The sequence below is a fragment of the Cottoperca gobio genome, chromosome 16 (genome assembly GCF_900634415.1).
Source record: "Cottoperca gobio chromosome 16, fCotGob3.1, whole genome shotgun sequence".
Classification (NCBI taxonomy): Eukaryota; Metazoa; Chordata; class Actinopteri; order Perciformes; family Bovichtidae; genus Cottoperca; species Cottoperca gobio.
This window is the reverse complement of record NC_041370.1, coordinates 8,779,361-8,805,300: the sequence shown is the minus strand read 5'-3', so window position 1 is coordinate 8,805,300 and position 25,940 is coordinate 8,779,361. Positions and strand designations below refer to the sequence as shown.

Sequence of the window (25,940 nt, the reverse complement as noted above, 5' to 3'; positions counted from 1 at the left end):
CATAGTGTTCTGGTGTTCTTTGACATTTGACCCCCTAACACATGTTATGGGTGAACTGAATTTTACTCTTTGTGAGGATTTAGACTTTTGACATGCATCAACTTTCACAAACATCTATCCTTTGTACCATTTAATTTTCGTTTTTTTCCATACTTCACTAAGCTTACATACATACTTGGTTGTGTACCGTTAACGATTTAAAACATCTTTCAACATTCAACTCATTGTACTGTTACGTTTGTATTCCACCCGGAAGTTGTTAAACTGCCTTTAAAGTTAAGTTTAAAGAGAGGCGATCTACAACCCGAGGTTGTGGTGCACGGGCAGAGGTCAACTATTATACAACTCTTCTAAATATAAAACAACCTTGAAAGAACTTAAAACAAGATATAAAAAATGTATGACGGTTAGGCTTTCGGGGTGATGGGATGAAACAATGGTCCCACCCTCATCAATCTCCCCTCCAGGTTCTGATCAGGCTCAAACCTGCTTAGGTTTTTAGGAGTTAGGAGTCTTATTCACTTGCTTGTGTGCCGCTGGTCCCATATGATGGTGAGTCGGAGTTGGAGCAGGCATAGGGATCAGGTATAGGGGTGATTGGGTATGGGGGGTGAGTGTTTAGGGTAAAATATGGAATAAGAGGTTTAGTTGGGTTAGGGTTCACTTTGTTATTGTAAGCTTGGTAGTTAGCCTAGCTCGCTTACGTTAACACTGATTCCCACACTGATAGGCTATGTGTTACTTTTTGTGCATGTTATTTCAACACCTGCTGAATTATCAGCGGCTCACACATTTAGTGCAGCATTCATCCTGCATTATACAAAGTAGTGAAAGAGACGACAGCTAAATCGTTAGCTAGACCCCCCTACTGTAGCTAACGAATTAGCTTTCTAACTAGCTAATGTGAGCTAATTTGTAAGCTAAAGTAGACACCCTACTTACGCTAAAGAATGAGCTGTCCTTCTCTGTCATTGAGAAGGGTCTATTTGCAGTCTCGCAGGCTACAAGACACCCGTCCTGAGATAACTTCCAGGATTAACACAGTATTTTTTAACCCAAACTGCAGAAATAAGAAATAAATAAATACAATTGTCCTCTTTGTGGTAAGTACAATTATGACCAAATACATAGGCTACAAGACAAACCCCAAGATACTGATTTCATAACATTACAAATAAATGTCAATTTCAGTTAGCCTTTCAGGACACCTACTGGATGGCTTCATTAGACTTTAGTCCCAGCAGTGTTCTTACAGCTAGACAAAATCTTTCTATCCTATTGTCTGGAGTGGCACTTTGTTTACTGCGTGTCTCTGTGTCAGGTTGGTGGACGCCTGCGCTTGAACTACGTTTCTCCGTCCTCGGGGGAGTTCATCAGGAGTGACACAGTACTTCGTTTCACATCCACTTCACCTGCCTGGTAATGGAACCCTGCGTGGATCCAAGATGGCATCAGCGTGACCACTACTGACTTCCGATATGTCCGTCTTTCAGTCAAGTGTTTAAATGCAATGGTAAAGTTCCCATTCGGGGGTTTATCCTAGATCTGTCCTGTAACAGTGCAGCGGAGATTTTTGTACTGTAGGAACACATTTTTAAAAATCACAACTTGGCCATTACAGTTCCAAAAAAAAGCTCTTACTGGCAGTGGTAGGGAACCTTACCTTTCAATGTAAATATTTACTTCCCTCCATTAGCCTATTGCCTTCGGAGTACTTTCAGCTACAACTGCCATTAGGCATAGACGTGCCATCAAACATCATTGTTTTATCTTTTTTGAAATGTAGTAGTAGTAAAGTGAAGTGCTGCTGCTACTATACTTCTACTAATTCAGAGGCACATTTTATACTACATTTACTTAACAACTTAACACTTCTTCCACCACCAAAACTCAGAATCACACGCACACACATACATACTATGTAGGCCAGAAAGTTAGCCATGAACAGTCAGAATGACAATAAGTAAAGCTCATAATTTAATATGTAGTAAGCCATAAATTAAAGACTGGATTATAGTTTGTTACATATTAATTTTAATGTGCTTTACTTCTAGGTCAGTGCCTTCTGTGGGTCCTAGGTACTCCCAACAAGGCATATCCCTTACAGGAGAGGGAAGAGCTGGCGCTTCAAGCAAGTCCCTCTGGAGACTCTTCAAAACACAGTTACCATGGACACAAACTTGACCGGTAGAGGAGTGTGTTTGTTTGTGTGTGTGGACACTGTGTGCGAAGAAAACGAGAGCGAGAGTAAAGCCAGGACTCTGTGGGTGTGTGTGTAAGGGGAGGGGTTGTGCAAGTGTAGTTTACATGTGTGTAACTTTAAAAGCATGGTAAGTGATACTGATGTTTTGTTGCATATTTTTCTGCAATTAAAAATAACTCCAAAATCCTAACTTTGTTTAAAAAAAGAGAAAACGCATGCCACTATAATGTTACCATTGACTTATCCGGTGCTTACTGCCTGCAGCCGTGCGTGATTGACTGCCAGCAATCTGATCCAGTGAAAGACATTGACAACCAATAGGAAGCGTAGTGCGGCTTGTTTCCATGGGAGGCCCCGAGAGGCGATGCCAAGCCGCTAGAAAGCAACACAGTAAGCGGGGAGAAGCGCAGGCAGCAACCGGCACTGTGGAGATCCTGCAGCCGCTCCGTGGCACTCAGCGCGCGGATGAAAGCGAGGTCGCTGGGTAAGTGCATGTTAGTTTTTCACACTTCCTCAGATCTATAACTTTATTTTATGGTGTAAAACATTTCGGCGCGCCCTGCAGCTCACCTCGCTCCTCGTTTACGCACGAAATTTGCAGATTGTCAATTTAACTTTACAGCATCGCCGGAGGTAATTTCCGTCTTAAAACAGGAGCAAGAGGTTCCCGAACAGAACTGTGCCTTAATGAATGAAACATCCATCCATGGCCTCTTACTTTCTGCTTTCTATCCATGTCGCTTTTTAAAGGCTGACCGGACAGGAGACTCTGGGGATTTGCAGATCGCTCGTCAATTAAAGCCACAGCGGTGCAAAATGGATAGATTTCGCGACCAGCAAGTGCCTTACTGTAACTCCAAAGTGAGTTATCATTGACCAAAAAAAAAAAGCAGATCAAATAACACATACAGATCTTTCACGTTCACTTTAATATCTTTTCTTGTTGTAAAAGTCTGTTTTCTCTCTCATACTTTCCTTTTTGTCCTGATCTCATCTGTCTTTCTTCCTGCTGCTGCCAAGACTCATTTCTCCCTCAGGGACCATTTAAGTTTCATCTAATAATCAAAGATAAACATCTAAACAAGGTGCCTACTACTATACACAGTGTTATTGGTCATGCACCATGTTACACCTTGTTAATTATATCTGTTGAGAAAAGTAAAAGTCCCTTTGCATGCCTTTAGAAATGTGTAAGGCATCATTGAGGCTCTTTCAGTTGCACGTGTGCTGCAGCCAACAACACAATCACTGCTTCAATGAGGAAAAGAATTAAATTGATTTGTGTCTCTGTTCTATTTTTTGCAGAAGCCGCACGAAAAGACAACGAGCTGCGAGAGGCCAGCAAATGACAGAAAGAGAAAATTCATTAAGACCGACTTGGCTCTGGACACTGAAGGTAGGCAGAGGGCAGAGGGAGAAGTTAATTTCACGGCTCCTAAACATTTAGCAAAATTCAATTGGTTTGTGGCCACCTGCACTGCTAACTACAGAATCTCAATTACAACACAGCGGCCTGTGATGATTCTCACAAGCCACTGTCAGTGGTCAGAGACACAAATTGACTTGTTATTAGCTGCACACGTGCCCACTGAACTCCGATGGCTCTGACGGCATATCAGCCCTCCGTAATGAAGTCAGTTGTTTCTGATGCTCTTCCAGGGCTTTGACTGTGTTTTTTTTTAACTGCCTTTAAGCCTTGTTCTCTGCTTCGGTTCCCCCTCTAGAGCTCTTCCAGGACCTCAGTCAGCTGCAGGAGACTTGGCTGGCAGAAGGTGAGTGTTTTAAATCTCGAGCAGAAAAAAGGAGGAAAGATGGGGAAAAAATGGATAGGTTGTGAGGGGGGAAAAAAGCTGCCTGGAGTTACAAGCCTAGCGTCGCAGTCCAATTAAAAGCCTGTGTGGAAGAGGCACCTTGTGTGTCATGCATACATTAGAGACTGTGAGCGAGGGGTCTTGAGGGAGACAGAGGAGGCTCTACCCAGAGAGTGTCATCACAAATTACCAGGAGAAGGCTCTCCGACGCTCACTGTCTCTTCTGCTTTTGGCAGGAGCTAACGCGCTGCACGCCAGCCACCGCCACCACCTCCACCTCCACCAGAGCTCTGCTGTAGCCTACCAGCCTTCTCTCTCTCTGTCTCTCTCTCTCTCTCTCTGTCTCTCGCACTCTCTGTCTCTCTCTCTCTCACTCTCTCATCTGCTCTCTCTCTCTCTCTCTCTCTCTCTGCTTCCTCTCAGCACACCCCTCTATCTTCTCCAGCTGTACCATCACCTTGTCTTTTTCAATTTCATTTCTTGGCGGCAAAAAAAAAGATTGGATCTATAATTTTTCTTTTAATCGCAGACTTTTAAAACTCCAGAATCAGTCTCTGAAAGCGACGATAGTTTAAAAAAATTATATCTATCCATTTCTTTGCTTTTTAATATATATTTTTTCTCTAATGGCAAGACTTGCTCATTGTGGTCTAACTGAGACGTGATGCTTCAGGATTTAAGTGCGAGTGTCCTCTTTCCATCGTGTCTGCAGCACCGAAGTTTTGGTTAGTAGTGAATATCGTTCATCTTATTTTGACTTTGAAGTGTTTTTATGTGCATGTTTCACTTGCTTATTTGCCTGACTTTTGTATTTGCATCTCATCAAGATGCAATGCGCTTTGAATATTGTATGTAATCTTAAAGTTTGTATCTCAGTAAATTGCGAATTGGATATTTTAGAGTTTTACCGTAAAAAGTAGAACATTTTCAGAGTTATTGGAAGTAGTTTAGAATTTGTTCTGTCAGAGTTCAACCAGAAATTCAGACATAATGTAAAGTTGTACAGTGTGAAAGCACATTATTGCTTGGAAAGGGTAATAATATGAACTAATGTTTGAGTGTATATTATTTTGAAAAGTAAAGAAATTGCCATAATTTATTTTTGCAAACCAGCCAGAGCACTGGTGTAAACATAACACTCAACAGTAACACTAGACTGCAACTTCCTTCTACTACACCGTACTGGTTTATAAATACAGTGTTATAAGAATTAGAAAAACGTAATTATCAAATAGTAAAAGGTTGCGTTAATTTATTAAATTATTATTTTTTAAGTTCAAGTGAAAAATGTAATGCTTTTTGAAAAATCTATTTTAATGTGTTAAATTACTGTTGGGTTACTTTATTGAAATTTGGATAATTGGAAATTATGAGAACAGATCAACATCTACTGTAAAAAAAAAAAAAGAAAAGGCAGAACTATTAACCTTTCTGATTTTAAGCTGCTTCATTTGTGCAAATCAAGTCAATTACAGTTTGTATTTGTTAATTGTTTTTCTACCATAGCATTGCTGCAATAAAAATGTCACCCTCTAAAATGCCAGTATCTATTTCAACACATCAGTCAGTGCTCAGGTTGGAAAGCCATAATTCTAGTTGGGAAGTAGAAATCTCAAGTGCACAGAATAATTGAATCAACTTCAATCCTTTTTTCTGTCTTTTTTTTAAAATAAGGATTGAGCTGTAATACATTCCCTGGAAAAGAGAAATTTTAGCTTGCACCCTTCACACAGGTGAATAAGACTCTCAATCATTTATAGGCTCCATCTATTCTTTAACACATTTGAAAATGCTCGCAGTAAAATCCAAAGCTTTTAAAAAATGAAAAGTATGCTTTGAAACAGATATTGGAGTAGTTGAGCAGAATTTGAGCAGCAGTTAGATTATGAGGCGGTGCTCACACACCGCAGGGCGTTGAAAAAGAATAAGACACGATTTTAATATTTCAGTATCCAAAGTGAGAAAAGAGACGGCGGCGGCTGATAAGAGGTATTACTGTTAAAGATTACAGTTCTGCCTGTCATGGATCAATGTGATGATGTACGCTTCAAGATTGTAGATTTAATGAATGACTTCCTGTCCATTAAGATGAAAAGGAATACCTTCCCATTTCTAAGATTTATTAGTTCAGGTAATTGGAACAAGAGGAGGGATTATGAGAGACAGACTGAATTTCCGACTCAAAGACCGAGAGGTTGAGGGTGTTCGTCAGCTGACAGAAGTATGTTTGACCCCCACAAACCACTTCTGCCCTCCACCTCCACCCAGGTTTTTTTTTTTAGACTTATTGAAGTACCTCTTTAGAGATCTCTTTATTATTTTGCTCTTGTTTATGCACTGATGTTTCTGGTGCTGACAGCATAAGTTGTCTTCTCCGATAGTCTCTCTTGCTCAGGCCTCATGTTTACAACTTCTCCCTTTTTATCCTCACTCCTTTTTTCCCTTCTGTCCTTCTCCCTCTGTTTTTTTGTTTTGTTTTGTGAATGGCGGCAGATTTCCAGCTCTGCCGTTCTCCCCAGGACTTTTGTTGCAGAGATCAGCTGGCTCATTCACAGACTGAGGCCGGTGACTCATCCATCCTGTACTTCCTTTTTGGACACTGCTGCCTTTTTTTTATTTTTTTCTTCTTCTCATCTCTCCTCTCTTTGTCCCTTTCCAAGTTAGGTTATGTGAAGTTTCTGCAAGTTTGTTTGTGTTGTAATCATAAGATGAGAGCTGTTTCTGACTTACACTATATTTTTCATTCTGTTGTTGCTTTTAGCCGATTCAGATGTTGTGGTTTTGACTACTGAAGAGAAAAAGGCAAAAAATATATTTAGAGTCAAAGCGCTGAGGTTTTCAGAAGGTTTGAGAATGATTTCAGATCTTACCTATATATATATATATATATATATATATATATATATATATATATATATCTGTTTTCGGTTAATATTTTTTTTAAATGTTCACCCTTTCAGAAAACATGCAGCAAAGTTGTTTTCCAGATCAACAGGAATTCAAGCAGGCTAAAATGCAAATTGTATGTACAAAAAAAAAAAAAAAAAAGTGCATACAATCTGGAGTGAAATCATTCTACGTCTTTGTTTGCTGCACACTTCACCCGCTTGACATTGTTGGAAAATATGGAGCAATTTCTCCTCTTGATCTGTTGATTGTTTACTCTCCTCAATTCACACCTCAAGTAAGAAAAAGAAAAAACATCCCTGATCTTATCAAGAGTGACAAAAAGGGAAAATCAGTGATTTAAAAAAAGAATCTCTATACATGTCGAGACATGTTACTGATCCTGTGATAATGAGGATCCAGCTCATTGTGTGTATAAATAGACATGCTAATGACACAGTTAAATCTCCTATTGCCTTTCGCCAGAGAGATACGAACTTGAGGGACACGGAGAACTGTCACCGAGTGCAAATATGTGTGATATAAATATGTACATGCTTAATTGGAGCCGAAGCGGAGCAGGCTTCATTATTTTAGCATTAGCCTGAGTGCAGGGGCGTTTGAAGCGCAGGTGAAGCATTGGAAGGTTTGGAACAGACCTAACTCGGTAGGTACAGGTGGATTCCCCAGTAGGGAAGAAGCCAATTAGATACTGTTAACAATGGGTGTTTGGCTGCTGGCAAGCAGTGAGAGCCGAGGCTGCGGAGCAGTCAATGGACAAGGCGACCTCAGGAAGTGGAATTAGGAAGTAGACAGTCGCCTAAAGCAAAGTATTAAATCTCTCGCAGGCTGGCGTTTGTTGAAAAACGTGGTTAATTGTAAATCATGGAAAACATATTGTTCGTAACATTTTATGGTAATTTTGTACATTGATATCGAAAGATCTGCAATTACGGAGTATTTCCTGGTTGCTCACAAGTCATTTATTTCTTGATCTCTCATTTTTATTAAATTCTAAAATTGTAAATCATTTTAAGAATTGTTTTAGATGTGATTGTCAGATTGTTGAGATAGAATCAAGAAAAATGACATTTAATGTAATTTTAATCCAGCATTGACGAGAACTTCTAAAAGTGCTCAGAAAAATGGAAATGTTGACAACTACTAATGTGCAATCTTCATCTGTTGAAGAAGGCTGTGTAATACGAACGAAAGCTCCAGAACAAAGGAAAAACTATCGCAATTGCATTTTTGTCACGTTTAAAAAAAAAACAAGACTTATAGGATTTAATGATAGACAAAAATGATAAGATGAATATTTCTTTGTCATGACCCAGAGGCTGTTGAGGCATATAAAACCTTATTGCACTTTTTTTTTTTTTTTTTTTTAAACAAAACATGGGCACCAAGGAAAAACAGTAGTACTCCTTGCCCTGATTTCCTGTAAAACATATTTTTCGCAGCTGTGTTCTTTAACCGACAGCAGAGTCAAACAATGCTGGGATAAGCCAACCTAACATCCCAGGAGACTGTTTGCCAGAGGAGGGTATTGGGCTGTAGGGAACTGTGATCAATGCTGCGTTGTCCATCAACATCAGAAACAATCATTCCCTTTCTTCTTCTCTGCTTGTGTCTTTAGCTCAAGTTCCCGACAATGACGAGCAGTTCGTTCCAGACTTCCAGACTGAAAACTGTGAGTAAGAGACCACTTCGCTTTTCTCTCCGTGTTTGTGTGCATGCTTGTGTTTATCTGTGTGAACATCTGTGGTGTTTTTTTTTGTTTTTCTTTCACTTGTCTCGACTGGTGTGTTTGTACTCGGGGAGCGTGCATGTGGTGGTGTGTGTTTTCCCGTGTCTCTCGGTACCCTCACCTTTGCTCGCACAAGAGCTCTCTGGAGAGCTGCAGCAGTCTTGCGGGTCTGCAGACAGGTGCATGTGGGGGGGGGGGGGGCTCTCTCTCTCTGTTTATATCTGTCTCTCCCTTCTCTCTTTTGCCCATGTACCTCTCGCCACACTGAGATATTATTGCAGTTGCGATTTATTTGCATAAACATCAGAATATTGTTGCAGATTTATTTTAGGGGGTTGAAGTGATATTTTTAACTCCAGGTAGTCCAAACTGCTTTCAATTGATGGTTTTGATTTTTTTGTTTTTATAAAATCTTGCACCTACATGACTTTTCCTCAAAGTGCTTTTTGTGCAAACTATCCAGTGTGGTTAGATTTTCTAAATCCAGCAGTTTAATATTAGTTGATACTACATGTATCCCTTTCAGCTGAAGGTGTGTTGGCCTCCTGGTTTACAGCATGAAAGCAAGCATCATTTTATTTCCGCATTTCTCAATTTTATTTCTGCAAGACAAAACAAATTTGTTTCTAAGAAAATATATATATGATGTCAAATTTCTATTGCCTGACCTGTGCTGATTTTACACTCGCAGTAATAAGGATGAGGTAGTTAGTCGTATTTCACCTGGTTGTGCACGGTGGTTGCACACGGTGAATGGTGATTTGGCACGGCCCACTTCTGGAGGAAGTAGTGCCAAGGTGGGGACAGAAATGGAGTGAGTGGAGCTCAGTGGGACCCAGAGTGAGCACATGTCTTTCAGATGAGCCAAACCTCCCATAAAACTGAGAAAAGACACAAAACAAGTCTTCCCTATGTCCAATGCCTTTAATCTGGAAGCAAAGATAGACGAAATGCAGAAATGAGTAACTAGAACAAAGAGAAAGAGTCGTACATGATATTTGCATTGGCAAACTCTTAGCTTTACAGTAGATTGTAAGATTTTATAAAACATATGGGTAAGATTAAGCAGAAATGGGTCTGGCATTAAACTGGATCTCAGACCTTTTAACCCCTCGTGAGCCAGATCCCAGCCTGAGGTTCCCGTTGTTTGCCTACAGTAGATTCAAAGCCAGAGGGGTCTATCTTTTCTCTCTCCTCTGAAACGTCACAAACTTTATGCATGCCTTTAAATGTCTTACCTGGATTTTGCAACTTTTGTTGTTGATCTTGTTAAATATTCTTAATTCAATTTATTTCTAGCTGTTTTTCTTTCACTCCACAGACTGAATAAAGACAATCTTAGATTAAGTCAAGCATAGTTAGAAAGGGTGTAAAACAATCCTAATCCTCCTTTTATATCCTTCAAATATTTTACCCTCTCAAATCTTTTCCATTCATCTGGCTTGATTTTGTATTGTTTAGAACACAACATAACAGTAAACTAAAAACCTGACCTGTAAATTAGCTTACCCTAAAATCTAAGATGGAGGAGCTGTGTGGTTTACAATAGAGAACCAGAGGTCACCGAGACTGTCCCGTTGTCCTTCAGAGGTAGCCGGGGTGGGTGGCCACGGTGGCAGGAGACTGCTGACCATCTGAATTGTCCTGTTGGCAAACCTGCAGCAGACTGGAGAGGCACTAACAGATGGCGGGAGGGTGAGGGCACCGTGGTTGGGCGCTCGAGCAGGCATCCCAGCCGGCAGCTCTCCCATATGGGTTTTACCGAGCCGAGAGATGGAGGCTTGGGCGGTGAGGTAGAGAGACGGAGATAAAGATGCTAAGAGATATAGCTCAAAGTTGTAAGAGAGAAGGACAGCGAGTAAGAGTGAAAGTAACTCATTTCATGTAGTAAATCTCATTAATGCAACAAAGCTGCTTTAATGGGTACTTTAAGGATAGAGAGCAGAACTAACATTAAACTAATTACTAGCAAGTATTTAAGACGGACAGACTACAGTGCCAGACTGTTTTAGGAAATTGTGTAGCCTTATTAAAAATTTGAACGATACAATTGCGAACCTGTTTTTAAAGATTTACAGGAAAACTTTGTATGATTGTTTTTGTTGCTAAAATCTTTTTCTTTTTTTCTTTTCATGGGATTTGTTGAAAACACGAAAAATATAGAATAACATCTTCCTCATCCTGTAAAATAATGACCTTTTGACTTCAGGGTTAGGGTTAAGATTAGGGTTGTTGCAGCTAAATTACAAAATAAAATTCATTGCAGTCTTAATTTTGTAGCTCTTCCTATAACCTAAGGATTGAGTCGTCCGCCGTAAAATATGTCTTCATCAAATTTAATTTGAACAAAAGATTAACAGGCGTTAATTGTAAATTCAGAAAAAAGTATTTGATAGTAGCATAGTTAGCATTAGCCACATGTAATTTGTCCAGTTGTGTTGTTAGCCAAATTGTTTGCTTGCTAGTTTGCTATAAGTGATTGCTAATTGATAGCATTAGCAAAAGAAACAACTAGTGTGGAAACAATGCAGAATCCATTCAAATATATTTATTGGAATAGTCCTAAATGTTAGCACTAATTCTGTTGTTTTCTATCTTCACTCTCACTACATTTTGTATTAGCTTCTTTTTTTGGGTAAATTTTTACAACGATAGTTTTACGTCTTTATTAACAGCAATAGCAAACCAACAATCTTTACTGTTTAAATATAATGTTCAGTCGACAGCTTGAATGAGAATAAAAGGTGAACATTTGAAGCAGAGATGGAGAAAGCGTTAACGGGTACTGTAGCTTTAAAGATTGTTTCAGAAATGATGCAGGTTTGAAGTTATTTTCCCTGCGTGTAATCTTATATTTTCATGGCCTCAGATTTATCACCTCTCTAGAAGCTATGGCAGTTTCTCTCAATGTCGACTTCGCACTCTCCATCCATGCAGCACAGAAGCAGCATGTGAGCGGCCTCGAAGCAAAAGTGTCCTCAGGCTGAAGGAGAATTTTCTTTGTCTCAAACTCCAACACAGATGCTTACCATTAGCATAACTTAGCAGGGAACGAAGGAATAGTGGAGGTGTAAAATGAGGCCACACGTTACCAGCAGATCTGAGCCTCCATCATTTAACAGCAAAGGCGGGCACCTACAGTAGGTGAAAATGGAATGGAAGGTTTTTCTCTGTTGCCAAAAGACCTGTATTTTCTTATGAATGGACAGGAGAAATATCTGCCAAACGTAGGCTCTGCTTCTGCCAAAACACTCTATTTGTACCTGAGAATACACAACGTTTGGAGCCAAGAGTTCTTTGATAACGCACGGAAAGCATTGGCAGAAAAATGCCAGCTAAAAATTAAATAATCACAATAAAAAAAATTAAAAAAAAAGATTGAATCTTGGATCCTAAATCTTTCCAGAATTGTGTTTTTAATATGTGACCACATTGTTTATTTCATTTAAAGTAAATATACCTATTGAATATGGACACCGAAGAAAATAGCAGAATATTTTATTTAATCGTAGAGAAGAAAAAAAACATTCGCACTCAAAATAGACCCACTAATTGTTTTAACTGCTTCTTCTTTTAAACACCCTACCATCTCGCTTAATCAATACGTAGATAATGAGAGCAATCAAGCAGTGATGGGCATGACATTCTGGACTAAAAAGGAAGTCTCTGTTTTAGTCAGAGGCAATACCCTCGATATTGATTTGTGTACCTTGGCACCCCACTGACAAAATCTATTGTGACATTTCCATTTCTAATTGAAGGCCCTGCGCTGTAGCACACGTGAAGCTTTTGTTAATAGCTGATATGACGCATGTAGCTAAACACAGCGTTTTTATAGACATATGGAAATTGAATGAACTGATGTTGATTTAGTGTTAAATGATAAAAGTCGAGCATGAGATGAGCTGCAAACCAGAAGTTAGGGGAGTTGTTCTGAACTTTCTGAAAATAAATAAATGTATGTTTATTGTAGTAGGTAATTAAAGTGACACTGATTGTGATCTCGACATTCAAAACTGAGGTATTGTTTTGACTCTGTAAGCCCTTAACGAGACTCTGCCATGCCAGCGCCGTCAAAGGTCTCCCCTCAGGAAGTGTCTCTTTGACCTCCGATCGATGACCCGGAAAGGTCAGGCCCCCAGCGAGGGCTGCGAACAACCCCTGAGCTTTGTCATGCCGGGCCCGTGTGGCCTGTCCCCCAGGGGCTCGGCTGTGCATCAGATGGGGTGTTGGCAGATCGACCCCTGCTCGTACGGCAGCTGTCAGTCAGCTATGAGAAAACTCCCCAAAACATCCTCCTCTCTCAGCTCCTTGCAGCTTTAGAGACCGTCCCAACTGTGGGTGTGTTTAAAAGAAAAATACTCCCAAACCACCGAGTTGAGTCTTTTGGGTCATCAAATTTGTAAATGTTTGTACTTTAGTTGAACCAGGAGTTGATGGAGTTCCTTTCTCCATTCATAATGTCAGGTCGCCTTGTTTTTAACTCAAGACAAAAGCCGTCTCTCAGCCTGAAATGTCAGTCAAATATCATTCCCTTCAACTGTGGGATGCTGTGGGACGGCCTCACCGCTGCTTTGTGTGCAGTCGCGGTGAGACGGCGATTGGCGAGGCAACCCGAGCCTGACTTCATTCTGACTGACTGGGTTTTCGTCAGAAGCGCAGCCAATTGGATTAGCGTTGATCATGACTTGAGATGATGGCATGTTAATCAGGACTGATCAGGCACTTAACAGCCTCTCAGATGCACCAGGCAGGCTCACTGTGGGGCCATAGGTAGAAAGCGCAGCCCCCCCCCCCCCCTCCCTTTTAGATCAATGAGCACTGTTGTTGTCGTCTGGAACGTATTGACAGCCAACTGAAAGCAGATAAAGCATTTATAGGAGCGCGCCGCACACGCTTATGATTGTCATATTTCAGTCCCTGTCAGGAAAAGGCCGAACAAATGAGATTTAAAGTGAGTTGTTTGTGTAAGTGATGTCAAATCTGTTGGTGGACGGATGCGTAGAGAAAAGTCTTTTAACTTTAACTTATCCATCATGAATTCTCTTAATCAGTGATTGCCTGATACACATTCACCAGCAGCATTTTCTGTCCAACACGAATACATTCGATTGTTTTTGTTGATGTGTTTGGTGAATGATTTGTAGGAGGTGAATTATGATAGAGGTGGTGACTCCACCTGTCATAAACGGCTGCTGATTCAAAATAATACAAATATTGAAGTTGATTGAGTCCATTGATAGTATGAATGCTATTTCAGGGTCTTATTCATCCTGCCTAAAATAATATTCTGCCATAAACCTATGCACAAATATTGAGCACTAACAAAAAACTTATCTTCACTTTCATTCCAAAACATAATTTGCTGTTGCCTTTTAAATCCACATTTTCTGATACCTAACTAGTTGCTCTTAAATAAGGAGGTAGATCATTGCCATTCAGTATCTAAATTAGTTTTTCTCTCTCTCTCTGGGTGTGTAGTGGCTTTCCACGGACTGCAGCTGAAGATCAAGAGGGAGCTGCACAGCCCGTGTTCAGAGCTGAGCTCCAACTGTAGTCAGGAACGGCCCTTCAAACTCCAGTATGGAGAGAAGTGCCCGTACAACGTCAGGTGGGCACCGCACAACACTTAAATATACTTCCAAAAGACTTTAAATGTCCCCCTGAAAAGACGAGTCATTAAGAAAAAGCATCAGTTTATTTTAGGCATGTTGAATATTGAACTGAAAATGACTTGGCAAATATTTTAAATGAGATGTACCAGACTCTCCTGTCATCTCTTTTATACTTCAAAAGACTGTATGACCATATATAGTCGTGTATTTGTTTTACTTCAAATGAACTTGAACTGATTTGATAGTAATACATGACACTCATTCTACTTGCGTGCCCGTATAATGACCTTGTATGCAGGGAGAAACTCTGAATCATGTGTGTGATTCATTTGCTTCCCTGGTGACAAAAATGCAAAGTCCAACATTTGGCAGAGCTCGCTTTACATCACAATCTGTATGCCAAGTGGTGGTGTGATGTTCCTTAATATATCCATTGAAACAAGTCAGCATGCGCCTGAGCTTACAATTGATTTTAAAAAATGACATCGTGGAAGGACAAATGTGTGGCAAACTAAAGATAATATGATTTTAACATAACGAGTGCAAAAGCAACCATTCGATTTGAAGAAATTAGTTTTGTTTTTCTAACTTGGAGCTCTAAGGTATTAAAAAGTAAAGTTACAATAAGTAACATAACTAAATAAGACGTCAGTTCCTCAAAAACAATAAAAGAAACAATATTTCTCTCTCTCTCTCAATCTTTTCTTTCATTTATATTAACTTTACCTAAAGCATATCAACAACACAATCTGATGCACAGGTGTATGAATGAAGACTTTTTCCAGCACATGTAAGATATAACACAAATAATATGATGAATTCCGTAACTTATAAATGCTCCATCGTCAGGAAAGCTCACATATTCAGTGCGGACATCTCAGAGAGGGAATCAAAAGAACAAACACTGTCAGCACGAGACACATATCTGACTCTTGTCTTCTATCTCTTCTTGTTTGCCACAGTGCCTATGAGCAGAAGCAGCCTGCAGGAATGAAGCCCTCCAGCCCAGTGACGCCCCCCTGTAGCACCCCTGTGTCCCCCCTCCATCATGCCTCACCCACGACGGCCCCAACGCCCAAACCAGACAGGACCTACGCCCACATACCGACATCACAGCCGCTCCCTGACAACGCCTACTCCATGGACCACAGGTACTGCAGGCCTGCAGCCTTTTACATTTACATCACATTTACATCTTGGCTTTTAGCTCACAACAGATTATAATAAGATGTAGAGCCGAGTTTTAGTCGCAGCAGAATCTCATTGGTTGAATCAATGTTCAATGGGAGGAGCCTGAAACTGTAACAAATCTGAATGACGTACCTTCAATACACTGGAAAATAAATGGTGATGACTTTATGAAGAATACATGATCTAAGTTAGCTATTACCAGATCAACCAAAGAGATGTTGTTCTCGGTCCTATTGCAGAACATTAGAAACTTGAGGAGGTAAAAATATCCAGTAATTCATAAGAAAAACAATATTGTGGAAAGTCTGAATGTTCAGATATGTTGTCACACCTTCGAGGGTCCTGTTAGTCAGCAAGCTACTGCAGTTTTCTTATTGAGATCATTCAGAATGGCTGGACGGTTCTTTTTCTGGTGATAGCAGCATGTTTAGCTGAGAAAGTGGAATTAGCCGCAGTTTGTTGTAATCAGATTTTAAGACTATTTGGGGTTAAATTCTCTGCTCTGCTTTTCCTGTATACTTTGCTCAAACTGTAACATTTCTAATCCCATTTGAGTATGGAAGTTCATTCTTGAACTTTGCAACCAGTGTACGCAGCAAAATGATCAAAGTGTAGCATCCAACTAGAACTTAATCAATTTGTCGATTGACAGAAAAACACTATTTTGATAAACTGTTATCATTTAAGTACTTTTTTATATATCAATTTTCGTGGATATTCTCTGCTTATGTGATAGTGAAGTTAATCTTTTTGGTTTTAAGACAAATAACAAGCAATTTGAAGATGTCAAGGAGTATTTTCTGATATTATATAGAACAAAAGATTCATCAATTAATCAAGAAAATGTGGACTTCAAATTATTATTTTGACTTATTTAGACAAGATAAATAAATGTTTTCATATAATATATATATTACTGTCTTCTGTAAACAGAATACAAGTAAACTAAATTAAGTTTATGGCTCTTTTTATGTCTGATAATAATTCCTCTGACTTTGTGTTCCTCCTCAGATTTCGACGTCAGCTCTCAGAGCCGTGCCACTCGTTCCCCTCCCCGCCGACGATGGCTCGGGACAGCCGGCCCATCTACCACAGGCAGATGTCAGAGCCCAACATCCCCTTCCCTCCTCAAGGCTTCAAGCAGGAGTATCCCGACCCCCTGTTCGAACATCCGGCCATAATGGGGGCGCCGCTACCCCACACATACCCCGCCACCATGATGATCAAACAGGAGCCGCGGGACTTCACCTACGACTCAGGTGAGAGATCTTTTATTGTTTCAGTGCCGTTGTGCTTGAGCTGGTAAGTGAAAGAGTCATGAAGAGATAGCAACCTTTTTCTTTTTTTTCTTCCTGCCAGAGCGTAATCATTTCAGGAATGGGAGAAGACATGGGAGGAGGGGGTGACGTTTATTGAGTTTGCCCATTATTAGGGCAGGGGATCTGGTTGGGCCGGGTGTCTGTGCCGGTCGCCATTTCCTGTGGTGCTCTAATAGAAGAGAGGAAGGGGGGGTGGGGACTGTGCCTGGTCACAGTCCAAAATCCGCCCTCCCACGCTTGTCCGCTCCCTTTAGTTAGAGAGTAAAGGCCTCTGAGGAGCCTGAGGCTACATCAGGACATGAATGAACATACGCCGGACTGCTGGGTTCATTCACAAGGCGGACAGAGAGGACCCAGGAGAGGCCGAGCTGGAGGAGAGTCTGTGTGTCCAGTCAGGGAGAAAAGCAGCCTCTTCCCATGACGATCAGTGCTAGAAAAACACTGCGGGCGGCGCCCACATTATTCAGGTCTCTTTTACGTTAGACCTTTGTTTTCAGAACAGCAGCTCCGCAGTTTCTTTTAGGGAAAAGATGAGAAACTGTGATTTGTGTCACTTTCCAGTGCAAATGTACTTTTGCTATAGATGTATTAATTGAGTTTCGCGTCTTCTAGATACAAAGCAACATATTTATTTTCTTGACAAACTCACTCTCTGTAGCTATCAGGTTTCATCCCATTAGCGTATGACTCAAATTAAGGGCTGCAAACAACAATTATCTACGTTATTGATTTATCTATCTACTGGTTTTATCAATTATGTTGTCTCAAAGGGCAAAATGATGTCTTCTATGTGTTCGTTTTGTAGAACAAAGTGCATTTTATTCCTATTGATATAAAATATTGAAATGCTTACATTTAAGAAGCTTGAGCCAGCAAATGGTTTGTGACATTTTTGCTTGATATATGGCTTAAACGGTTAATCAATGATCCGAATGGTTCTCGATTATCTGTCTGACAATAGGCGGAGCTGTTAGTTATTTATCTAAACACTACTCAGGATGTTAGATGTACATTTCCCTCACTTACAATGAGGACAGCAGTAAACGTAAAGTTACATTTTTTTTTTGAAGCAACTAGCAGTACACACTGATAAGATTATCAGCAAAGAGAGAAAGAAGATATATTTTGGTTTCTACTGGCCAAGTCTTGTGTCCACTACTCTCTACTGTATGTCCAAGATTGAGCATCAAAGTGAATTTATTACAGTCACAGTGGAGCATGTTGACTGGAGCAGGCCTGTTGGAAAGGATGGGAGGGGAGCTGGTAATTTCATTAGCAGCAATTTCCTCTACAAGCCCATTACTTTGATGAAGTTCAGAGAAATGTTTATGGGCCTAAATGAAGGGCCTCAGTCTGTTTATTGAACATTCACTTTGTAACCTGTTTGGCCTTTTTTGATCACCAGCCACGTCCGTGATGTCTGTGTTGTGGGAGATTCTGACATATACAGTAAATGGTCAATTGGGACAGTGTTGTAAAGGAAACGGGTGAATACAGGCTTCTTTTAGGGGAATTATGTAGTTAAATACAATTAGTTAAACGATTTAAGGTGCACAATCTTTCAAATAAGATGATATTTTTGGTTTAAAAAACGATACAGAACTGTTATTATTTCTGCAAAAGATCAGCGAATCCAGACGTCAGTTTGATCTTTTGTTAAGTCCATGATGTTGATGAAGGAAATACAAAATAAACATATAAAAACAAGGGATCAGAGCTTTGGGATTGAGAAGTTGACAAGACAAAGAGAACCCTCATCGATATTAGAAAGGAACCTCCAATATTTTTTGCACTTTTTATTTTAAAGCCCCTGAAAACGTGACTTTAATTGTATTATTTTAGTTTTCTCTATTACAATACAGAATTAGAACTTAACAAGCCACATTGAAAGTTAAAAAACAAACATCTTTGGGTATCATTTATTGTGAATTTAACACTCAAACTGATTTTTTTGTATAAAAATATGTGACACCTTTTTCCAACTAAGCCCCGCCCACTTCAAACCAGCAAGAAGAGCTGTGAGAAAAATAGAAAAACTGAAATATCTCATTTGAAACTACCAAAACTGTTTTAATTTTGCCTGAAAAAAACAGTTCACGTAGGATCAAATCACTTAAAGTGAGAACCTTTAACCTTTAAATCTAAAATGATCTTTAGCTAACATATTGCAGTGACACAGTGAAAAGGTCGACCCTCAGGTCTGTGTAGCTTTGATTTGAACAAGTGTCTAAAAGCTTCGTGTTGACGCCACACATTATGAAACATCAACATCAAGTCAGCTTGTGTTGTGTTCTTATTCGGTAGTAAATCTTCCTTCTGAGTGGAGACGATCCTGGGAGCGAGTATTAGCAGGGTGATATAGTGAGCTCGCCTGTGGCCGGGAGCTATTGCTGGGGGGCATATTCTTTAATCAGAGCCAGTGGTGCATTGAGTGAACAGGCTTTGACTGCTCTCAGATAACTGAGATAGTGTTCTTAATGCTGCCTTCGGGCCCTTTAACACCCACTCTCCCATTCTTGCCTGGCTTTCAGCTGAAGTGCCTAGCTGCCATTCTGTCTACTTACGGCAAGACGGCTATCTGGCTCACGCTAACAGGACTGAAGGTACCAACGACGATACGAGTGAATGTTGTGATCGTGCACTTTGGATTGCATTTGCATTTGTGCTGAATATTATATCAAACACTACTTTTCTATCCCGCTTTCCAGGTTGTATGTTTGACAAAGTGGCGAGGCATTTCTACGACGATACCTGCGTTGTGCCCGAAAAGGTTGAAGGTGAGATTTTCCCGACGCACGTTATACTTTTGAATTCTACATTCAAGACAACTCTATAGTTATGTTCAAACACCGTACATTAAATGTTGTTGTTATGTGTCCTAAAGGTGACATCAAGCAGGAGTCAGGCCTGTACCGCGAGGGCCCGTCGTACCAGCGCAGAGGCTCGCTGCAGCTCTGGCAGTTCCTGGTGGCTCTGCTGGACGACCCGTCCAACTCACACTTCATCGCCTGGACCGGCCGCGGCATGGAGTTCAAACTCATCGAGCCAGAGGAGGTGAAAAGCTCAGAGAAACATTATTACTTATATTTAAATGTTTTTTATATTGAATTTTTAGAGCGCTAATAATATATATGATTTAAAGCACATTCTGTGTTAACCTACGACAACTGTTAAACTTAAATAAATACAACTTAAATAAATAAAAAGCTTTTCCATTATATTTATTTTTTCTTATTCTTAATTTTGCACACAGCTCATCGAGCATAGCCCTACAAGCAAGACACATTGCATTTCATTGCTTGTATATGTCACAAACAAATGTTTGAATACTTGAAGTCACTGATTAGAAAATGGTCAACAATATTTGTTTAGGTTTTGAGCTGTCGGTGTGATAAAACAAGCAGTGTAAGAGATGTTCACTCTATAGACTAACATATGAATGAATTAAATGTAGCGTGTTCCATGATATCTGAGCCTGTTGTAAATGTGGATTTTCAGCTAAATTTGCCTGCAAGTGAGCAAAAAAAGAAAAACAGTTTGCGTGATCCAGTCCAAGTCAAAGGTCAACATTTGAAGTGGGATGAATAATGTCCTCTGCTCTTAAAGTGGTCAAATCAGGTCTGGATTTGCCATGATAGTTTTTTTTATTTATCTTGTACTCAACCACATCCATCCAAATGACCCTTAAGGCCAGCGCCTTCTAAATATTTCACAGGTACGTATTCCTAAAAATATAACCCATGTTGACGGTTGGGCTTTTTGAAATGGAAACAGAGGCTGGGTCTGTGTGTGCCCACATCACACACAGTGGGGCTCAGTCACTGTTGGAGGATGGAGGAGGATGCAGGTTGCAGGCGGGGGACGGGGGTGTAGAACGGAGGAGATAGAGGGGTACCTGGCAGTGGTCCACGCAGCCCGACAGTGTCTAGAGGCACGGGCCAGCTGCAGCTAACAGGGGGCCCCATTCATGCCATCAGGTGACCAAACGCACTCCCTTTGGGACGCCGCAGACAGACGTTAGCTAGCGGCTTCTGCCTTTTTAACAGGCAGGTGTAGCATGTCAGCGACAAACAACACAACTGATGTTTTTTAGTTTAGTTTTTTTTCTTTTGTGTAAGGGTCCTAGACAAACTGAAATAATTGAACAAAAGGAGACAGCGAGAAAGGGAAGAGAGGTGTGAGAAATAGAGTAGAATCTGCAGAGGATAAGCTGACGAGAGCACTGTGGGGCGGTGGGTTTGGACTGCGAGGCCGGGTGGTGGGTGGTCTGGTAGACAGGTGCTGTAACATCTGCTGCCTCCTCCGCTGGGTGTGTGACAAGCTCCTAATGAACACATCCCTGGTCAGGCTGCTCAGGCTGGACGCATTCTAATTACCGTTATTAGGAAAATATGGATTAATAAGTTTGTTTAACATTTCAGCCGCCGCAACCGTGTCGTGTCCGTGCATGTTTGTGTTTGATGAGTCTGCAACATCCTGCTCACTGTTCATTTTTTACTGACTGCCTTTGTGTTGTTTGTCTGTGTCGTACAAAGGTGGCACGTCGGTGGGGGATACAGAAGAATCGACCGGCGATGAATTACGACAAGCTAAGCCGATCGTTGCGCTACTACTACGAGAAGGGAATCATGCAAAAGGTAAAATAAATCTTTGACGATTGAGAAAATATACCAACGATAAAAAGCAAACAACAACGACATTAAAGGAGATCTAAATCTCTTTGTTTAAGATGTACAGTTTGGAGCTCATTTACCTGTTACGCCTGATTGACTCCACCTGTGTTAAAGGAGGAGCATGTGCTCATGTGCTGATTCTCGAGGTATTGAAACCGTGTTCCTGCGTACTTTATTGTAAAACAAAAGGTCTTATTCAGAGCCCTTCTGTGTTCTGGACATTATTGGATTTCTTGGTCCTTGGTTGTGTAGTATTTGTGCAGTTACTATGCAAGAAATTAACCAATTCAACTGTTTTATACTAACATTAAATGACACAATACTTCCATCTGACAGCAATCAAACTGCAACTTTAAAATGTCACTGCTAGTTAAACTGAACAAAGACACAGGCAAAATGTTTTTCCAAAACTTCCTGGAGCTGTTTCACCAGCATCCACAATTACTTTAGATTTTTTCCAGCTGTGAGCAGCTCCTCCGGTTCCTTTGTGCCGTGTGCTGTTGGTGAATAGAGTACGGCAACATACTTATAAATCCTTATTTAGTCGCTTTTTCAGTGTTAACACGTAACATACTCAAAGCCTGCTTAGAGTTAGTATGTGGTGCATATTTGGGACACAAAGAATGTCACTGATGGAGTTAAAGCTCAGTGTGTGGAGCTAAAGATTTACAGTTGGCACCAAGCAATCTTAAATTACATTACTTGGAAGAAGGAACCCCTAAAAGAAGAAGATCTGCCCACCGAGATTATGTCTCCCTCTAAGAGACGTTCAACACATTTACAATACGTCGCAGCGTTCTCTGTTCACCAAATGTTTTCTACAGAATTTGTCGCCTTGTATTGACGATTTAACATATTAATGAATATTCAACATGTTTTACCCACTGATTGTAGTTGCTAGAGAATATTCAGAAAAGATGAAAAATGTAAACTAATGTTATAAATAGTATTTCTACTCATTTATTTTCCCACCTCGTCCTGTCCGTCTCCGTCCAGGTGGCCGGCGAGAGATACGTCTACAAGTTTGTGTGCGACCCCGAGGCCTTGTTCTCCATGGCGTTTCCCGACAATCAGCGGCCGGTGCTGAAGACAGACATGGAGCGGCAGATCAACGAGGAGGACACAGTGCCGCTGTCGCACTTTGACGAAAACATGGCCTACGTACAGGAGGGGCCCTACTGCCCGCCGCACCCCTACAGCGAGGGTTACGTTTATTAACGTCAGCCCACTCTTAACACACACACACCTACACTCTACCCTCCCCCACCTCCTCCGTCCATACACCTGAGACTGTCATGTCCTCTAATTCACAGTCGCTCCAGGAATAAGACTGAACACACAAATGCAGCGGAGCTTCCCTTCTCTCTCTCTCACAGAAACACACACACACACACACACACACACACACACACACACACATCCTCCTTTTTTTCTGACGTTCAAGCCGCACAGCAGGATGGAGAGTGCACTTTATGGACAGGAAGCTCGGTGTTAACCTGCCAGAGGCTAGCTATGTGGTTGGCTTTTTACCGTTGTTTATGTTTGTACATTAATGTGGGAATCATTCTGTTTGATTTTTTTTTTTTTATTATGATTTTGAGCATGTGGCGCTCTGGTGAGACAGGACTCAACAGGCCATCTCATGGTTCACCCAAGGACTGAATCTCAGACTTCCTGCAACAGAAACTTGTCTACACACGTGCAGAGAATCGGAGGATGATCACTTCTGTTCAACTTGTCCTTTAGTCTGTCCTCAAACAGCCATCCTGTACTTCATGCTCAGTTAAAGTGAATACTGGCAGCGTATTGTGACGATGCTTTTATGGTGAAGTGACATGAGTATAGACTTGAAAAAGTAATGTGATAATACAAGAGACATTTAGTTACCATCAGTGAGAACTGCTTCACTGTCAGTTTGATCACAACAGCTCTCGTCTGTCAATGATCTCTGCCCCTCGTCCAATCAGACTGTAGATCTCATCATGTAGGTGTTTTTGCTGTAATTATATATAAACCCCTGGAGCGTTCTCTCAACGGCTGAAATCCTTGTGGGTTAGTAAAGTAAAGACACCTCGAATTGTGCTGATGAAAATACGGCCTGTGTTTAGGATAATCAATAAAGCTACAGGCCGCTGTAAAATAACTCATTCACTGTAAACAGCAGTTTTCCTTTTTTTTTTATTATTCTGAAACACATCAAAGCAGCAGTCATTCAACGAATAACAGGTGGAAGTGTATGTACAGTTAAAGTGGACACATCAACCAATTAACACATTCAGGATATTATTTGCATCCCCAAAATAAAAAAAATAAAGATTTTATTGGCTTAAAAGAAATAAAAAAATAAAAATAAAGTCAAATACTTCCCTGATTTTTTTCTTCTTCTCTGTTTTGTTCCAGGTGAACATGAGGTGTACATTTTTGAATTGCCATTGATAGGGTTGCTTTTTTTGGTAAAAGAAAAACATAAGAAATATTAAGAGTTTTATAATGTGATGAAAAAAAAATTCATGTTATAAATAAATAATGTTTTCATTGTATAATCAGGTTAATGCACATTTTGTTGCTGCTTCAAATTGTAAGTGTATTTTCTAGTCTCAAGGGGGGAAAAAAAGAAAAGAAGAACGGCAGTTCTGACCTGCTATTCTGGATTTCTCTTTGTTTTTTATTTTGTTTTGTTTTTGTTCAATTTGAGCATTAAAAAGAATCTGGTCTGAGTTTTGTTTCTCGGTGTTGACATGTGTGGGATGGGATCGGAGCGAATATTCTGTAATAAAATAGTTCTGAAAAAACAAAGTTATCACCCCTTTTCACATGCTTTATGTAATTAATCATTACATAAAAGTGTTGTTAAGAACTGTAGAGTTTCTTCTCTTGGCACTGTTATTTATTAACACTTCTGTGTTGACTTCCATGCTCAAACTTTACATGTATCACTTCTTTCTTGGCTGAAAAGAGTTTTTAGGTCATACATTTACATAGTAGAAGTGAAAAAACACCAAACCCCAAACAAATGTGTGTGTGTCTGTGTGTGAAAGACTAATAGATTATGGTCTCCTGTCAATTTCCAGGTTGGAGAGAAAACTCCCAACCACAAAGCATTTAACCAAAGTGACACCTAAGGAAAAATCAATGGCTAATTTAAGACACCACTTTTTCATGTAGGTGAATTGTTTCTGCTCTTACAAGACTGGCAGTAATGGAAAAAAAACAGTAACACGGCCCTAAAGTTATTATTTCCTTCTACAAAGTGTCACTGTTGCTAAAAAATCAATGACTAATTGAAGGAAGCATTGTTTAATTGGTTCCACTGATGGGAAAAATGAAAACGGATGTGTAAGTAATGAAAAAACACTACTTGCCTTAATTTGTCAGAGCAGGTTACGAGCCAACCCTATTACAGTGTCCACTCTTAGATTTTTTTATTGATTGTCTGTAGAGCAGGGAATTGCCCTTAACTTAAAACACCTGATTGCTTCCCTGAGGATATTTAACAACATCTAATCCGAAAGGTACAAACCAAATAAACAGCAGTACAGCCTTTTAATATGATGAATGACACTTCTAATTTGTGTTTTTCCTTTTAAAATGGCAATAATCTGTAGTAATAACCTGCCTGTTCACCAGTGAAAAAGTATTGTACACACATGATATTACTCTAAATGCATTATAAAAAGCTGCCCAGCACACAGAACATTGTGACAAACAACATCATCTGAGTTTAATTCTATCAGTGCAATTTAAACAATGAAGTCCTGACATTTTGTAGCGTAATTCGTAAAATTATTTCTAATTTTAATTTCTTGCTTAGATGGAGCTTCTTGTTGAGGAATGGACTGTGTTCATATGTTATGTATTTGTGAGGGGTTTACTTTCCACAGTATAGTGGATATTTTACAAGCTGTTTACAGAATATTATATTTAAATTGATTTTTAAAATTAAAAGAGCATTATAAAAATCTACAACTACAGTTACTAATTATTTTACAGATTGAGAAATGAAAAACATTGCAATGAATTGTTATACAGTAAATTAATCCACCCAACAGTGTATACAATTGGTCAAATTAGTTCCAAGCTACAACGTTAATATGCTGCTTATAATGTGAATGCATCACAAATAATCATCCAAAATTATATTGATGTAACACAGAAGTCATTTTGCCTGTTTAATCAGTCATTTTACTTTTATACTTTAAGCTAATTTTGCTCATAATAACACTTTTACTTGGACTTTTCACATAAAATGGCGTATTTTTACTTTACTTTAAGTTATGTTAAGGATCTGAATATATATTCCACTCCTGCTTTCTACTAGATTTTCTAAAGGGGCTGCTTTAGGAGTCACGGCTGTGTGTGAGGCCTCCGAAGCTGCATGTGGTTTGACTTTTGCTGTTCGAATGAACTTCACGGTTACCGACCGGACTCAAATGACTGTGGTTTATTCAAAGTCACATCATTGAAATCTCATGCAAACTCTTCGGTGCTTTAA

General features: G+C 39.9%; 1 protein-coding gene across 3 annotated transcripts; it reads left to right on the top strand.

Moving 5' to 3' along the window:
- The first annotated feature begins 2,586 nt into the window (after positions 1-2,586).
- Positions 2,587-24,166, top strand: etv1 (ETS variant transcription factor 1). Of its 3 annotated transcripts, XM_029452478.1 has the most exons (13): positions 2,587-2,687; positions 2,954-3,064; positions 3,509-3,599; positions 3,928-3,975; positions 8,540-8,593; positions 14,132-14,261; positions 15,228-15,416; positions 16,468-16,715; positions 19,307-19,378; positions 19,484-19,552; positions 19,660-19,829; positions 21,311-21,412; positions 22,445-24,166. In XM_029452478.1, the coding sequence occupies exons 2-13, from the start codon at positions 3,020-3,022 to the stop codon at positions 22,664-22,666; spliced, it is 1,440 nt and encodes a 479-aa protein (XP_029308338.1). In that variant the 5' UTR covers positions 2,587-2,687; positions 2,954-3,019; the 3' UTR covers positions 22,667-24,166. The 3 variants fall into 3 exon arrangements, with proteins under 3 accessions (XP_029308338.1, XP_029308339.1, XP_029308340.1); XM_029452479.1 differs by lacking the exons at positions 2,587-2,687; positions 2,954-3,064; positions 3,509-3,599; positions 3,928-3,975 and adding an exon at positions 4,178-4,739; XM_029452480.1 differs by lacking the exons at positions 2,587-2,687; positions 2,954-3,064; positions 3,509-3,599; positions 3,928-3,975; positions 14,132-14,261 and adding an exon at positions 4,652-4,739.
- Positions 24,167-25,940: the final 1,774 nt, after the last annotated feature.

Coding starts and splice junctions, on each gene's coding strand:
- etv1 (XM_029452478.1), top strand. CDS start 3,020: ATGGATAGATTTCGCGACCAGCAAGTGCCTTACTGTAACTCCAAA. Junction 14,262..15,227: donor AAGTGCCCGTACAACGTCAG/GTGGGCACCGCA, acceptor TGTTTGCCACAG/TGCCTATGAGCAGAAGCAGC. Junction 19,379..19,483: donor TCACGCTAACAGGACTGAAG/GTACCAACGACG, acceptor CCCGCTTTCCAG/GTTGTATGTTTGACAAAGTG.